The 15,614-nt window shown below is 42.6% G+C and overlaps 1 protein-coding gene across 1 annotated transcript in view; it reads left to right on the top strand.

The window, feature by feature from the left end:
- Positions 1-1,832: 1,832 nt before the first annotated feature.
- The window catches only part of SLC22A4 (solute carrier family 22 member 4), a 60,580-nt gene continuing 46,798 nt past the window's right edge, over positions 1,833-15,614 (top strand). The window contains exon 1 of the mRNA XM_026696452.2: positions 1,833-3,467. Coding sequence (XP_026552237.2) covers positions 3,075-3,467 — 393 coding nt within the window. The 5' untranslated portion in view covers positions 1,833-3,074. The remainder of the gene's footprint in view (positions 3,468-15,614) is intronic.

Here is a 15,614-nt window from a genome sequence, read left to right on the forward strand (position 1 = left end):
CTGGGACTGACAGCATTTGTTAAAATTTCTTTGGGAAGATCTCGGCTAAGATAGCAAAAACCAAAGACTAAACTCTCAAAGGAAGCTAATGGTGTCATGCAATTTACAATGCCCATGGATGTTTGAAGGTCTTCTTTATCAAGAATAGCTATTGGGGATTCAGGTTTTGATCCTCAAATCCATGTTCAAAGAGCCATGTTTTTTAAAGTTTCCTGAAATAAAGATATGATTCTTGTATCTCATGGGAGGGCCTTCTACAGATGGGGAGCTCCTAAAGAGAATGCTCCTCTTCAAGTCTTCTCTCATTGAACATCTCATATGGACAAGGACTCTCAGCTGACACTCTCCACAGGGCCATCTTGGGAAAGCAGATTCTATTTGGATTACATCGTCTCAAGGATGACCTAGCTCCAAGCAACAATGGTCACCAGGGCTTTGAACTGTAAACAGAAACAAACCATAACTAAACTTCTCCTTTTAGGTTTGCCCCAGCCAAATGCAAGCCTCTAACACTAGTTACAACTCTTACAAGGTCCTACTTGGCCTTTAAGGCCAGTCCCAGGTACAGGACAGTAGTGCACCCATATAATAAAAGTCACTTCTCTGCTCTAGGGATGGTATACCAACCCTCCTGGCCAAATGCCACTTCCTATTTCTAGCAGGAGATATAGTCCAAGAATGTTGCTTGAGCACTAGGTCTTTCTAGAGGAGCACAACTCCATCCAGAGTTAATATTGTCCCCAAGTCAATTGATTACTGCATCTTCATCTTCCTAGAATCTACCTCTTTCTTCCCATCTAGATCTTTATAGTTTTCAGACTTTGAGATTTCCATTAATCTCCTGGGCACCCTAGGGTAAAAATGTATCAATGGGTATTACTGATGATACTGGTACCTAAACTGCTGGGTGAGGATTTTGTTTCTCACAAAGAAGCCTCACCATATATCATCAATGACAGTAACCAATGCAGTTTTATGTCTGTGCCTGAACCCTGACTGAAAAAGATGAAGATACTCTACTTCTTCTGTATCTTTTTGCATCAGTCAGCTCATCTTCTTCTTTACTTCCTCTTTTACCGCTTCGGGTGGCGATGGAGATACCAAGTTCTGGTTCTTGCTCTTCTGGCAGCCTCAATCATTGTAAATTCATGTTGTATTGTGCCGTTGATTTTGTCTCTCCATCTTCTTTTCGGTCTGCCTTGTCAAATGTTCTTTGACCTTCTCTTTTGGTGTATGCCTTGTATAGTATGGAACGACATAATTTCCTCATAGTATTTCCCTAAAGGAGCAGATTAGAGGCCTGGCAAGTTGTCCAATGACTAGATTTAAGGAAAAGTCACACTAATTTCTTCAACTGCATCACTACCTGTCCTTCTCATAATGAGATAAATCTAACTGGTCCCATCACTCTATGGAGGTTTGTAGTACCAGTCAATCTGTAATCACTAGAAAGAGATTTGTCCATGAAAAAGGTGAAATTCTTATATCTCCTACTACCAGACCATATTTCAACCATTCTGTGGTGTAAAATAAGTTTAACGTGTAGCCTCTTTTGCGTATTAGGTGTATGATGATTTGGGGAAAACCATGCTTGTTATGAAATCCTGAATAGCCTAAGTAGCCCAGGCAGAATAAATAGAAATCACCCAGTACTATCAACCTAGACGTCTCACCTAAATCACCTTTCAACTAACTAGGTTGTTCTAATTATAATTCAAATCATATAATTGGAAGCTGAAAGACTTAAATTTTTCATTGTTTATAAACACTAACTATAGAAAAAAACTCAGAGTTGTCATCAAGAACATCAACAGGCTGAAATAATTGGCAACGAAGAAGGTAATGTTTTATATAAGAAGTTGATACAGGAAGCAGCATGGCTTGATGCTGGCTCTTCATTTGTAAGGCACTGCATTGAAAAACATGGCGTACTGTTCTTGAGGTTAAACAAAAGCTAGTGAATTATGTGAGAACCATTTTCTGTATTACATGGATAATACTTAAGTTAATATTTGCAAATATTAAGTGGAAACAATTATGGACAGTTTAGAACATAATACCAAGGCACACCCTTTACAAAGCAATTCTAAAGTCATTTCTCCAAAATGAGAGATGAACAGAGTATTTTTACACGGCACATTTACCACTGTTTAATTTAAACCAAGATTTGTGCAATTAACTATTTTGGGGTTTGCGTGAGAGATTGAATCATCAACTAAGCACCAGGGCTGGGGGCCATCACACAAGACAAAATGAGATTCAATGATGTCTATGAAGATTCTCAATCATCCAGGTCATGGTTGCCCCAAAGGTGCTTTTTACAATCAGAGCTGAAGAAACTTCTTGGATGAGAAGTGAACATCTTCAAAGAAAAACAAGGAAGTTCTCTTGAAGGTCTTCCAAGAAAAACAAGGAAGTCCAGTTGCCTCTTGAAAAAAACACCTTGGCGATTCAGTGATCTTTGTCCTACTGGCTACTACTGTACTGCTGATTTCCAGCAAACCAGCCAGCCACAATTTTAACCTCAGGTACTGGGTGAACGGTGAACCCAGACCAAAGGTTAACTACTAGCTCAATTGTGATGTAAGTCCGCCTAGACCACCAGGCCAAGCCGACCAGCAACTTCAGCTTCTGTCCATTTCTCTCCCGCACAACCTACGCGGGCACACGCGAGTCCTTTTAGCTGAAGAAATAGCAAGAGGGGCGGGTAACCTCTCTTTCTCGGGGCCCACCGCCGCACACAGCCGCCTTGTTTACAAACGTTTCGATGCTTTTCCCCGCCTAAAACCTAGGCGTCGCCATAAGGACGCCACCGGGCGGGCTCACAAGTGACTGGCCTTCCGGCAGGATGAACCTTCTCCGATCGGCTGAAGGTTGTCCCAGGCGGGGCCGATGAGAAACCAGCTCGGGGGGGGTGGCGAAGCGAAAAAGGCGGAGTCTGACCGGCAGAGACCTCATCTCCGGAGGGATGCCAGAACCAGTCAGAAGGGCGCAGGCCGGGCTCCGCTGTTTAGCGCCCGGTGTGGGGGGTGTAGCTCTTTCTCCGCCGGCCGTCCTTTGTGCCCGTAGCCGCTATGCGGGATTACGACGACATCATCGCCTTCCTGGGCGAGTGGGGCCCCTACCAGCGGCTCATCTTCTTCTTGCTCAGCGCCAGCATCATCCCCAATGGCTTCAACGGCATGTCCGCCGTTTTCCTGGCCGGCACCCCCGAGCACCGGTGCCGGGTGCCCGCCAGCGCCAACCTGAGCGCGGAATGGTTGAACGCCAGCATCCCGCTGGAGGAGCGCGACGAGCAGCAGGTGCGGAGCCAGTGCAGCCGCTACAGCCTCGACGCTCTCATCAATTTCTCTGCCTGGAACCTGGTGCCCGGGCGCGATGTCAACCTCAGCCAGGTGAAGCAGGAGAAATGCCTGGATGGCTGGGAGTATAGCCAGGAGGTTTATCTTTCCACCATCGTCACGGAGGTAAGCGAGTCGCCCGATGCTTCGGGGCAGGGATGGCGGGGAGAGGAACCGGAGGTCGCGGCCCGCCTGTGTTGTTCCGGGGTTGGGCTGCAAGGCATCGGAGAGGTGGGCAGCAGGCTGGCGAGCGCGGACCGGAAAAAGCGGCGAGAGAGATGCAGATAGGGCCATGTGAAAATAGGAAACCGCCGAGGCAGAAAATGGAGTAGGTAAGGGCCGGGGAGTAAAGGTGAAGTGGGGGGGGGCTTTACTGGGACCATGTTGTTGCGAGGCTTTCCCAGCAAGAGGTTGTATGTCTCTGTCTCCAAAAAGGACCACTTGGGCTTCTTTTTTTTTTTTTTGCAAGGCAGACAGACAGAGACATAGACAGAGAACGCATGGTTTGTTGCCCGGAGTGTGTGTGTAAGAACACGTGGCCCGCCTGCGATCGCGTAGCTACAGTGATGGTGGTTTTGACTTTGGCGGCCCCGATTAATTATTGCCAATTTCTCTGGAAAAGGGAAGGGTTTCGGAGCTGAGCCTTTGCGAGATCCTTCCTTAACAGAACGTCCTTCTGGCGATTTGGAAAAGTCCTCTTCGTTAGAGGCGTTTTTGTTCTGGCATCGCTCGGCGTTTTTTAAAATTTTGTCACGGGTTTTTTTCCCCCTCTGTCGCTCCTCTTTCAGGAATAGTGGATTTGGAAATAGCGATGCCTTGTAATGCCTGTGAAGTAACTGGACATTAGCGATTTGTGATATTCTGTGAGTGCATGATGAAGCCTGTCTGAAAAAATGTATAGGATATTATCCGTCATAATGTTGGCAGATTGATGTTATACAATAATACCCGCGTTTCTATTTACTTGGGCATTGAAAATCTTAACCTTATTGCAACTAGCATTTTCCCATTCAGTCGTACATATATGAGCAGGACTACATGATGCTTTTGTATATAGTATACATTTATGAACAGATGCTACTTATTCACACGCACAAACAGAAAAATAATCAACCATAGATCCAGAGACCATCAACTTCATAAATTTCCAGATGAACGGAGAAGTCTTAACCTTAACAAAGATATGCCAATTGTCGAAGGGCCTTTTCACAATTGACCGCTGTTATTTCTAATGGTGTGAATAGCTTGGTCTGCAGGGAGAATCACCAGTGTCAAAACAGCAGTATGACTGGATACTTGCACTTCACCTCTTTTTAACATGCATCAATCTGTTATGCTTGCCATTTCAAAGTGGTTGGCTCTTACATACCCCAGGAACATTCTTGGTTAGGGCCATTAAATGGACACAACATTGTTCTACGTCCCATTTAAAGTAGAGTAGGGTTGTCAAACTCAATTTCATTGAGGTTCATCAGGGTTCTCTTTGACTTGCGGGGGGCATGGCCAGGGGGCATGGCAGGCTTGACTCACTCATGTTGGGAGCACCTGTGGTGGCCAGAGCACTCTGACAGCTCCATTTTCAGCTGCGACGGCCTCCTGCAACTCTCTGACAGCAAAAATGGAGCTCGGGAGGGCTCCATGCGGCCTTCGTGAGATCCGTTTTCACTGGCAGATGCACTGCAGGCTGGTCTTTGCTATGTCCAGGGCGGCCCTGCAGGCCAGATCTAAGCACCCCACAGGCCAGCTCTGGCCCCTGGGCCTTGAGTTTGACACCCCTGAAGTAGAGCATTAGTATTTGACATGAAAAGGTTGACAGCAATTATCCTTATGCTAACCAAATGCATTTCAGTATTTTGAGTTTCTTTATATTCTTATTTATCGGACCATGACTTAAATAGAGAAAAGAAGTTACACTGATGTAAGATGTAGTAACAGGTAGCAACAGAGTGGGAACTTTGGCTGTTTGCAGAAGTTAAATAGTTAAATAGACGTTAGAAGTTAAATGGTTTAGTTATTACTTGCATGGGAGATAATCTGGGAATTCTAGGTCTGAAAAATCAAAATACATGCCCGAAAGGGGCAGTGACTAATCTTTTCTGTCATTCTGCCAAGATAATGTCATAAGTATAGTTGCCAAGGGTTGAGCTCAACTTGAGAGCTTTGTAGGATGTGTTGAAAAGTGTAGGGGAGGAAAAATTCAAATGATTGTTTATTCCTATTCTGCGTTGTCTTAACACATACAGGCTGATAGGGGGAAGGATTATCATTTAAATTTCACAATATACTGTTCTGGGGAAAAATGATTGAAAATCATACCTTGGTCAGATCTTATGGAAGTTTGCTTGGCAGGCAGTATCCAGCACTACTACCACCTTCAGCTGCTCTTGAGGTGTTGTACATGGTCTTGAGTTGCCATTGTCTCCCATGGCTGTCTGGAACAATAAAACAGTACTGAGTTTTGTTCTGATGGACACAGCCAACTCTAAACGTTTTAACAACCTGTTGTTTCTTCATCATCATATAAAATAAATTATTAGTTTGAAATATATCCATACTATTTACTTACCTTGCCCATTGCTATTTTGTTGGATTTGTTGTACATGGCAGATTTCTGGGAGAGAAACTCACTCTGATTACTTCCCTAAAAACCAGAAAAGTGATCTAAAACTTTTTTAAAAAGTTTTAAAAGAACAGAAATGTCTCTAGGAGGTAAACCATTGCTATTAACATCCTTGTTCTCACTCACCTCCAAGGCACCTTTGTGCAAACTTTTTTTTTTTGCCACTAGAGTATCAAATCATATCATAAGGCAGCTTTGTCTTCGCAGCATTTCTTTCTACATTTTCTTCTATAGCGCATGTGCACACATGTGAAGTTGTAACTGGATGGGTTTCTCTGCAACGGTACTGTTCCCAACATTTGGCCCTTGTTTCATGACATCTTGCATACCTGTTTACAGTAGTCATGCCTGTTTACAGTGTTCTTGCTAAATCTACCTAAAATGGGCTGAAATTCATTGGTGTGATTTCAAGGTGTCTAGGGTCATAAATGGAATCTGATTATATCTGTATGCAGGCCCACATGTTCCTCCCACTATTACAGTAAGCCAGGTAGTCCTAGTTTGAGAATTCGGGTTTTGTACGGTAGGTAGTTCTGTTCCCCAGCTCTTAGATCATACACTGATGAATATATAAATTGTCATCCTGCAGAGCACTATATCTTGGTAAGTTAATAAGAGGTGGCATGGTACAACCACAACACTTCCATCTTCATAATTATGTTTTTAAAGCTTTTTCACAGTAGACATTCCTAGAGAGAATATAATGGGACTTTAAAGATTCCGGATTGGATCAATGGAGATGCTGCCAAGTTTCTTCAGGGTCTTATTCCTATACAAGGGGAAACAATGATGGGTACAGATCTGCAGTAGATATATCTTCACTGGTGTACAAATTGACAAAGATATCAGAAGCATTGATGTTATCTTGTTCTGTGTAGGAAGAAGGCACTTGGTTAAAGTCAATATATATATGTGCTGTTTGTCAAGTGTTTGATCAGAATGAAGTAGGTATCATCTAATAAATGCAACCGTTGATGATTCAGTAACTTCTATTCTGGTGTTTTAATGTAAAATTTATGGGCTTAATTGATAAGAGACTTTTTAAATCCACCTCTACACCAAAAGTAACGTTGGATCTGGCTTATTTTCTAAGTTGTCATTCACTATCTGAAGACTTCCAAAGCAAGTTAATCTCTTATATACTGTGTGCATGTCACAAGGAATCAAGGAGTCTATTTTTTATTTGTTCTGACCTAATTTTGATTATGACTTGTAAATATTTCAGTAACTTTGAACATAAAGATACAAATACAAATAAAAGCATATAGATTTCTAGTCCACAGCTATCCCTATAGTCAGAGGAGAAGCTGCAGGTACAATTTCTCCTGACATCAGAGATCCCAACTGTAATTTCACTATATGGAATTCCAAATAGTGATGATAATAATGGAAAAAACTATCACAAAAATAAATTTGTTTTTGCTTTATTTATAAGATTTGCATTTCTGCCACCTTCCGGACGTCTCACAACAACAATATAAACCCTGAACTATAAAAACAATAACATTGTTAAACACAACCAAAGCCTAGTACCTCAGTAATTCTCTTGTGGCGCCTCAGCAACCAGCACCAATGACACTCACTCTACCCGAGCACCTAGTTAGAAAACCAAGGCTGGATGGCTTTTTGGAGGACTATAAGAGTGAGACCTGGTGGATTTCTTATAGGAAGATATTCCATAAGTAAAAGGAGTCCCATAAAAGTCCTGCTTTAGAGGTCTGATGAGATGGCGACATTTTAGGGAGGAGACCTGGAGCTTGCCTACCCTATCCAATCTGGTAACCTGATTCCATGCCTGATAGAGCTTTAAAGCTGATAATTAGCATTTTGAATTACATTGAAATTAATAGCTAAATATATGTCAACCTTTCAAGGTACATCAGGTCAGCAGATTGTAATAGAATCATGAAACCTATCAGAATTTCTCTCTGCTTGATATATCAAAGATCATCAAGGCAGGGTAACCTTGAGTTTCTTTATTACCACCTCCTCTTTCTCTGGGTTGAGCTGGTATTTACATAATTACTCTCGTATTCCTTCTTCAAGGTTATGTCCACACTGTTCTATAGCTTTACAAATTTTTTTAAAAAGGTGACTGGAAACAATAACTCTAAAACATATCTATTATTTCTAGGATTCTCAAACAATCGCTTTTCAGTAAGATGGAGAAGAGGTAAACTAGTTACCAGCCTTAAGTGTACCTGTCCTCTTATAACACTCCTTCTAACGATAAAGAAAGCATTGGTCAGTTTTAGTACATTGGGCTAGTTTACCACAAACACAACCAAAACTCAGTTTTCACTCAAGAATGCAGGTAGTCCTTGACTTATAGCTGTTCATTTAACAATGGTCCAAAATTATGATGGTCACCCAAAACATGGCATTACTATCCCCACGGTCATGTATTCATGATCGGGATCCTTGGTAACCTGTTTGCACTTGGCACTGGCTGCCAAATGCCCTGGAATCATGTGATCGCCATTTGCAATCTTTTCTGCCAGCTTCCCTAGAAAGTCAGTGGGGAAGCCAGCAGTGAAGGTTGTAAGATGCTACTGCCTGTTGATAGGATCATCCCAGGGGGCAGGCCTGATGATATCAGGAACATGGTCTCAGAGGCCATCAGACAGGGCCTAGCTGAGGGTTTTCAGCAATTCCTTCGCCCTTTAGGAGGCGGTCACTCTTTGGCTCCAGTCTATTCCCAAGAGGTCCCCCCGGCTCAGAGAGGGTTCCCCAGGCAACCCCAGTTCGGTTTCTCATTGGCCCAATCAGACTGTGGAGAGGATGTGGACAGAGATTACACCAACCCTTCTGAACATAGTTGTTCCTCCATGTCTGAGGAAGAGGAAGGGGAGATCAGGGACTCTTAATTTATCTGACAAAGTGGGGCTTAGATCAGATCAAACTCCCTCAGCAGCGGTTTTTCAGTCTTCTTTGTTCAACCGTTTCTCCATAGGCCCTTGTCACTGCCCAGTTAACTCCGGAGGAAGTGGCTCCAGAACCCCAAATGACCTCCAGTAGCCACGGTGACTCCCTGTTCTCAAAGCCTGTGGTACATATAGAGGTTCTTCCATCCCCTCTGCTCTTTCTGGACTTGGTTAAGGAACAGTGTGCCTCCTATAGGGCAGGGCCTTGGCCGTCATTGCACGACAAGTGGTTTTACAACATGGGTCCTTCCTTGGCCAGCGCTCTTGTGGTTCCAGCTGTGGATTCCCCAGTGGTTGCCTTGTTCTCAACATTAGGAACCCCCACTGAGCCAGAGGACGTCCTCAAGGCTGAGGACAAAAGGTCAGACCAAACACTCAAGCGCACCCACCAAGCAGCGCCTTGGGCAGTCTGGGCTTGCACAGCAGCCTCTTTCTTCACGAGGGCATCTCTGCAATGGCTGCGCCAACTGCAAGATCGGCTTCCTCCCACCAATTTTAGGTCACATCAGGACCTGAACAAGTTCATTGCAGTGGCAGAATTCACGGCAGATGCTACACTGAATTCAGCCAAATTTGCAACAAAGGCCATGGCCTCACCGATGGTGGCCAGGAGGCTCCTTTGACTGTGAAATTGGCAGTCTGATTCCTGCTGAAAGTGGAAGCTGGCCTCCGCCCGTTGCACTGGGGACAAGTTGTTTGGCGACGTCTTGGTGGAATCCAGGTGGTTCTCTCCTCATCAGGGAGGAAGTCTGAATTCTATCCTGTTCCTTACTATTGTCCTTCTTCCTACTGGACCGGGTTCTCAGCTCACTTCTCCAGGGGCCAGATGACATTCTCCCCTCATCAGAACAGCGTTCTGAGGCGGCAGGTAGACAGCAGCAGACTTCAGGTAAGCGGCCCTTTCGAGGAGGAGGAGGTTGTTCTTTCCGACACTCAAAGTGAATGCCCCTTCTCCCCACCCAGGGGGCCGATGAAAGCCCAAAGGAAAGGCCAGGTATTGGAAATGCCTGTTCTAGTAACAGAAATGAAGAAACTGGCAGTGATGAGGCCAGATAGGAATATGGAGGTAAGCCTCTGTAAGGTCTATTGAAGAGAGGAGATCGCCCTCCTGAACGCTCTCTAGAATTAAGATCTGATCTTAAAACGCCTGTACAGGATGAATCTATTCAAAACTTTGAGGTCAAAAATGGCTCGCCACCCCCGAGGCCTTTGGGATCACAAAGAGGTGAGAATAGAAACTTGTTAATCCAATGGAACCGGCTGAATGGCTCTGATGTCCATAAGGTGTTGAATGGCCAATTCCATCATGGCCCATGTCGAGCTATCCCTAGATATCAGGCAGGAGACAAAAAACCTTGGGAGCAGGGAGAGGAACTCCAGTTGGAGGCCTGACCTCACTGTCCTGAGCACCCAGTCGTCCGATGTCAACTCCTCCCTTCTGGAAGTGAAGAAGGCTAAATGACCTCCGATGGGTGCGGCCTTTAGGAAGTCTGAAGCTATGTTTGTCTCTTTCCAGCCCTCATCTTTGGTGAGTAAGACTTCCTCATCTACCATTAGTAGATGGTGGACTAGAACTTGTATCTCTAAAGCCTACCAGTCTTTGTCCCTGCCGTTACCCAGGAACATTACAAATCACTCCACTAGGAGTGCGGCTACTTCCGCTGCCTGGAATACTTAAGTGTCGCTTGAGAAAATCTGCAAGGCGGGTATCTGGGTGTCCCCATCACCATTTATATGCCACTATCAACTGGATTCGTTTGTCTCCTCTGAGGCAGTGTTAGGACTACGGGTCTTATAGAAGTTTGTCCCACAGTCGGAGTGAGTGGACCAGACAAGGGCCCCCACTTGGATATCCAGGCTTTGGTATGTCCCATCCTGGACTCTCATTGCAGTGTGGATGAGAATGGGCGTTGGTATAATTACCTGAGAACGATCTTTCTATCTACGCTGCTAGACAGTCCAGCCCCACCCTTTGCCATCTGGTCCTGGCGTGGGGAGGGAGTGATTTCATTGTCATATTTTCTCTTCCAGATGCACATGATGTCTGTCACGTAATCTTCGCCTAAAAGCTGGGGAGCCAGCTAGGGGTTGGCTTTTTATATAGTGGCAGACTCAGCTCGATGACATCAGAGAGAGGAGTCATACCCCATCCTGGACTCTCTTGCAGCGTAGGTAGAAAGGGCGTTCTCAGGTAATCATACCAATGGCCATTCTGAAGATATTCAGCTCTGTTCTTGCACCCCACTTAAGGAGTTCCCTTCAGTGCACAGTGGGAAACTGGACTCTTTCAGCAGCCCCCAGGGACAAGATGGAGCCAAAATCCGAGCAGAGGGGAAGCATGATAAGGAGTGCAGGGTGCCTCAGGTGGACTTAGGAAGCCTGGTGCAGGCCACACAAAAGTGCCTCTTCGTTTAGGGACTGAAAATCCTACTTGGATTTTGGTAAGGAGGATTTTCATCTCCATGTTGGATCTTCCTAGGATTTCCCCTACTTCTTGAGGCACCCTGTGCTCGTTACCTGGAGTTCCATCTGCTTAATGACTCTTGAACTCATTTAACAGCTACAGCTGGTACCAGGATTGTGGTTGTTGAATAGCAGTCACATGGGCATCTCGATATTGTTTCTCTCAACAACCAAGATCCCAGTCCCAATTTGTGTTGTACGTTGAGGACTCCTGGGCCTAACTCTTTGGTGCAAGCTATATTCGCTAAAACATGCTATCTTGCTAGTAGCAGATTTATGTCCAGTTAATTTGGGGGTTTTTTGGAGGAGAGTATCAAGAGTAACCTCAGAGAAGGGAATGGAAAGAAATGGGAAGGGAAAGGAAAGGACACATCAAGGTATATATCAAGTGAGACATACATAATATTTTTAAAAATTTTAATAATCATTTTATATGTTAATAGAGTCACTTTTCATGAGATGGCAGCCATATAAATTTGATGAATAAATAAATGATCAGGTAGCAGCAGAAATGGTTGTAGTTGGCATACTGACTATAATTGAAACAGCTCTGATTAAGGAATCTGCAGTTCCATTCAAAACATGCTTCAGCTTAATCCCCAACTCTAGTGTTGTCTTTTCCAACAACAGCTTTATCTTGCATGGGTTTATTTCCAAGATAACAAGTTTAGACAACCCTGATTGTCTGGAGTTAGGCAATAGGGAGCAGTAATGTGTGTCATCAGCAAACTATTAAATCTCACTTTGAAACTTTGGATGAACTTCTCCAGTAGTTTTAGATAGATGTTAAATCACATAGGAAACGAGGTATAGACCCCACTGAACGGTCAATGATTTAGGTGACAAAATGGCAGTTCCCTAATTGTACGATCCACATCCTGGAGAAAAGACCAGAAACACTCAAATTAGAAACTATTTCTTTGGAGACCAGTTCTATTTTTAGACAAATATGCGTCTAATAATATCAAGATTTATGCCTTTCACCATCTTTAGCTAAGTGTTTCAAATTTGGTTAGTTATTTGGTCAAGTTATAAGGATATAATTTTATGCTTCCTTCTTAATTCTTTGCTGATATGCACTTGATGGTCCCTTGAAAACTACCTGGAAATAACTGGTAAAGAATCCAACAGCATGTGCAGTTTTGGGTACCTCTCAGTTATGATCAGGTATTGCCTTTTGCTTTTGCAAGTTACAATGGAATGTAAATTTCTGTGCTATGAAAGGACTTCAGTATTAAGAAGGAAATGTAGACATAAAACCACTGTCTATGTATAGAACATATTATATCCTCTTTTTTCTTTCCTACCTTCAGCAATTCTTGCTTTTTAAAATCCTAATAACATGTATGTAGACCTATCTAAGGCCATCTGGTGACTATCTTAGGTTGTGACATAAAAGGTAAATATTTATTTACCTTTTTATATTTATATTAAATATACATATTTATATTTATTTTCAGCTGCATTGTTTTGGTATTTAACAATATTTGATCTAGAGTCTTGAAAAACAGGATCAACATTATTGTATCGGCTAAGTTCACATCAATCTTAAATGATTATGTTTAAAGTTATGTTTTGGGGACAAATTACAATGGTCTGGTTTCTACATTTATGCAAATACATACATGTTTGTTCCCACTTGCAAAATCTATTAAAGTTCTGCTGAACTGAAAGAAATATCTTGAAATACATGAAACTCTGTTTTCTGTCCGATTTGAATGAGTAGCAGACTCTGGATTTTAGACGACATCCTGTGTACTACATGCACAGTGTTTAAGATTCTGCTTAAAACAGGTGGGTTGGAAGCACCTTTTGGTGATTTATTAAAGCACTCATCTTTTTCAGAAACAGAAATTTAGTGGAATCCCGCATGGTTGCAAATAATTTCATAGATTCAAAGACCAGAAGCATGAAAGCAAGTGCCTTTCCAGGTTCATGAATCCAGCTCTACTTTGTAGTGAAAGTAATCATTATCTTCATTGCTGCAACAACAACACATTCTTTTTAATTTTAAATGAACAGATTCATAATTCTTAATTGTCATGGTCCTTACTGAAATCATCTATGGCAGGTTTGTCAAGCTGGCGGTCCGTGAGCCAGGTATGAAGGCCACACCCACCCCAGCTCCGCAAAGGCAAAAAACGTCACAATACATCACAATCTGGCCCGTGATGCGATCGAGTTTGATACCCCTGATCTATGGTATGTCACCAATAGTATGTGCAAAGCATAATGTACTTTCTTCACAGGAAATAAAATAGTTATTCATACACATGGTTGCGAAAGAAGTGAACAACTCTGTGAACCTTCTACCTCACACGGATGTTTTAATGATTTGCACAGATGCCTCATTCATACTCCTTCACATTGTGAAGCTCTTCATTTGAATACTTTGCAGAATGCTATTTATAATTATTGTACAAAGCAAGAATTGTTTGCACAATATAAAAAAAACAAATTGCAAGAACTGAGTACAGTGGTTTCCTATTATACAATAGTCTTTTAAGCAACCCAGAATTTTTTTGGTTGACTCGGGATTTTGGGAGTTGTATTCCACCCATTATCTCTATAAATAGGTCCTGTTTCTCTATATCTTGTTCTGGTCCTTTGTAACTTCTTTTCCTTTCCTTCTTCTCTCTCTTCTTCTCTCTCCCCTTTTTACCCCCTTGTCTCTCTACCTCTATTTCTCTCTTCTGTATTCCCCTCTTCTGTTGCTTTCCAGTATTATACTTATTTTTGGAATTATTTTTCTTTTCTATGGTTGTTTTTTTACGTCTTAAATTCTCAATTCTCTTTCCTCCCTTTCCTTTTTCTTCTCCACATAGAATTACTTGTTCATTAAAGATGGCTTCTTCTTTTTCCCGGTCTTCTTGTTTTGCAGATGTTTGTTGTTGTTTCTCATAGTTCCAAATCTCCATTTCTAAGAATTGAAAAACGAAGCCAAAAGAACCCCTCCCTTCTTGTGCATCTTCTTTATACTTTTCAAGTTCCATTTTCAATTCATCCAGAAGTAGTGCCATTTTATAAATTTTTAAACAACCACCCGATTGATTTTAGTCATTCAAATGCAATAACCAAGAATCCAAAGATCACCAAATAATCCAAATACACGCAAGCTGTTTCTTTTTGCTCTTTTTTTTCATTTTCTCTTCCTGGAGTTCTATTGTTTAGTTTCAAAGTTTCAGTTAAAATGTATCTTTTAGAAGTCTTGTTGAAGTTTTACTGTATATTCTTTTTAATTCCAGGCAGTCTCCTCCCTCTTTCCAGATCCTGCCCTTTTATTGTTTTATTCTTTTTCTCTCCCTTCCTGCTTATGAAAAAAAAAATTAATGTCCAGAAATCTTTATAATCCCTTTGACATTTTGTTTCATTTTCAGCTTAATTGCCTGTTGATGTCAAAGTGGATTTTTCCGATTTCTTATTTAAGTCTCTTAATTGTCAGTATAGGGAAAGGGAGAGAAGGGAAAAAAAGCCAAACCTTTCCCTTTTCACTTTCCTTCGCTGCTTCTGACTCTTCTTTGGGAGCGATGTTATTTTTTTGTAAGTTTAAATTCCAGGGTACCTTAGTTGTTGCTTTTGCAATTTAACCCAGTCAGCCAAAACTTTCACTTCTTATCTTCCTCCTGCACATTCTTTTCCGGTCTAGTTCTTCTTTGGCCATTTCTGACCACTGCTACAACCGCCTTCAGGAAAGGGAGTAATGGCCAGCTGAGGAGGAGAGATGCGGCTCTCCTCAACCCTGCTGGCAGTCTCCCCCCTTTTCACCACCTCTACGGGGTGGCTTAGCCCCGAAACCAGTCGGCTCCAGGCGCTCCAGCAGCGAGCCCAGACCGAAACTGCGCATGATCACGGATTTATGTCTGTCGCCAAAGTAACTCAAACTGGAAGCCCCCTTTTTTATTATTATGTTCTTGTTTAAACTTTCACCAGCCAACATGCTCCAGAAATTTAGCACTTGCACTCCAATATATATTGGTAATACCTGGCTCCCAAAATTTAAATAATCTATGATTAGCTCCATAACCTACAAAATACAATTTCTTAGCTCTATATTGTCCCTTTTGCCTTGCTTGTGTGAGAATATGAACCCATGCTGGGGTTCCAAATGTATGCAAATAATTAATATCTGGTTTTCTTCTATGCCAACGAGTAAATGGTAATTCACCAGTCCCCTACCTGACTATCTCGCCTCCATCTCTGTCCTTTGGGCTACTGCTTCTCCTGCCTTGAAGGACAGCAAACTGCCCCACAACCACACAGATTGCT

The sequence above is a fragment of the Pseudonaja textilis genome, chromosome 2 (genome assembly GCF_049901715.1).
Source record: "Pseudonaja textilis isolate UNSWEBS1 chromosome 2, rPseTex1.2, whole genome shotgun sequence".
NCBI classification, from domain to species: Eukaryota; Metazoa; Chordata; class Lepidosauria; order Squamata; family Elapidae; genus Pseudonaja; species Pseudonaja textilis.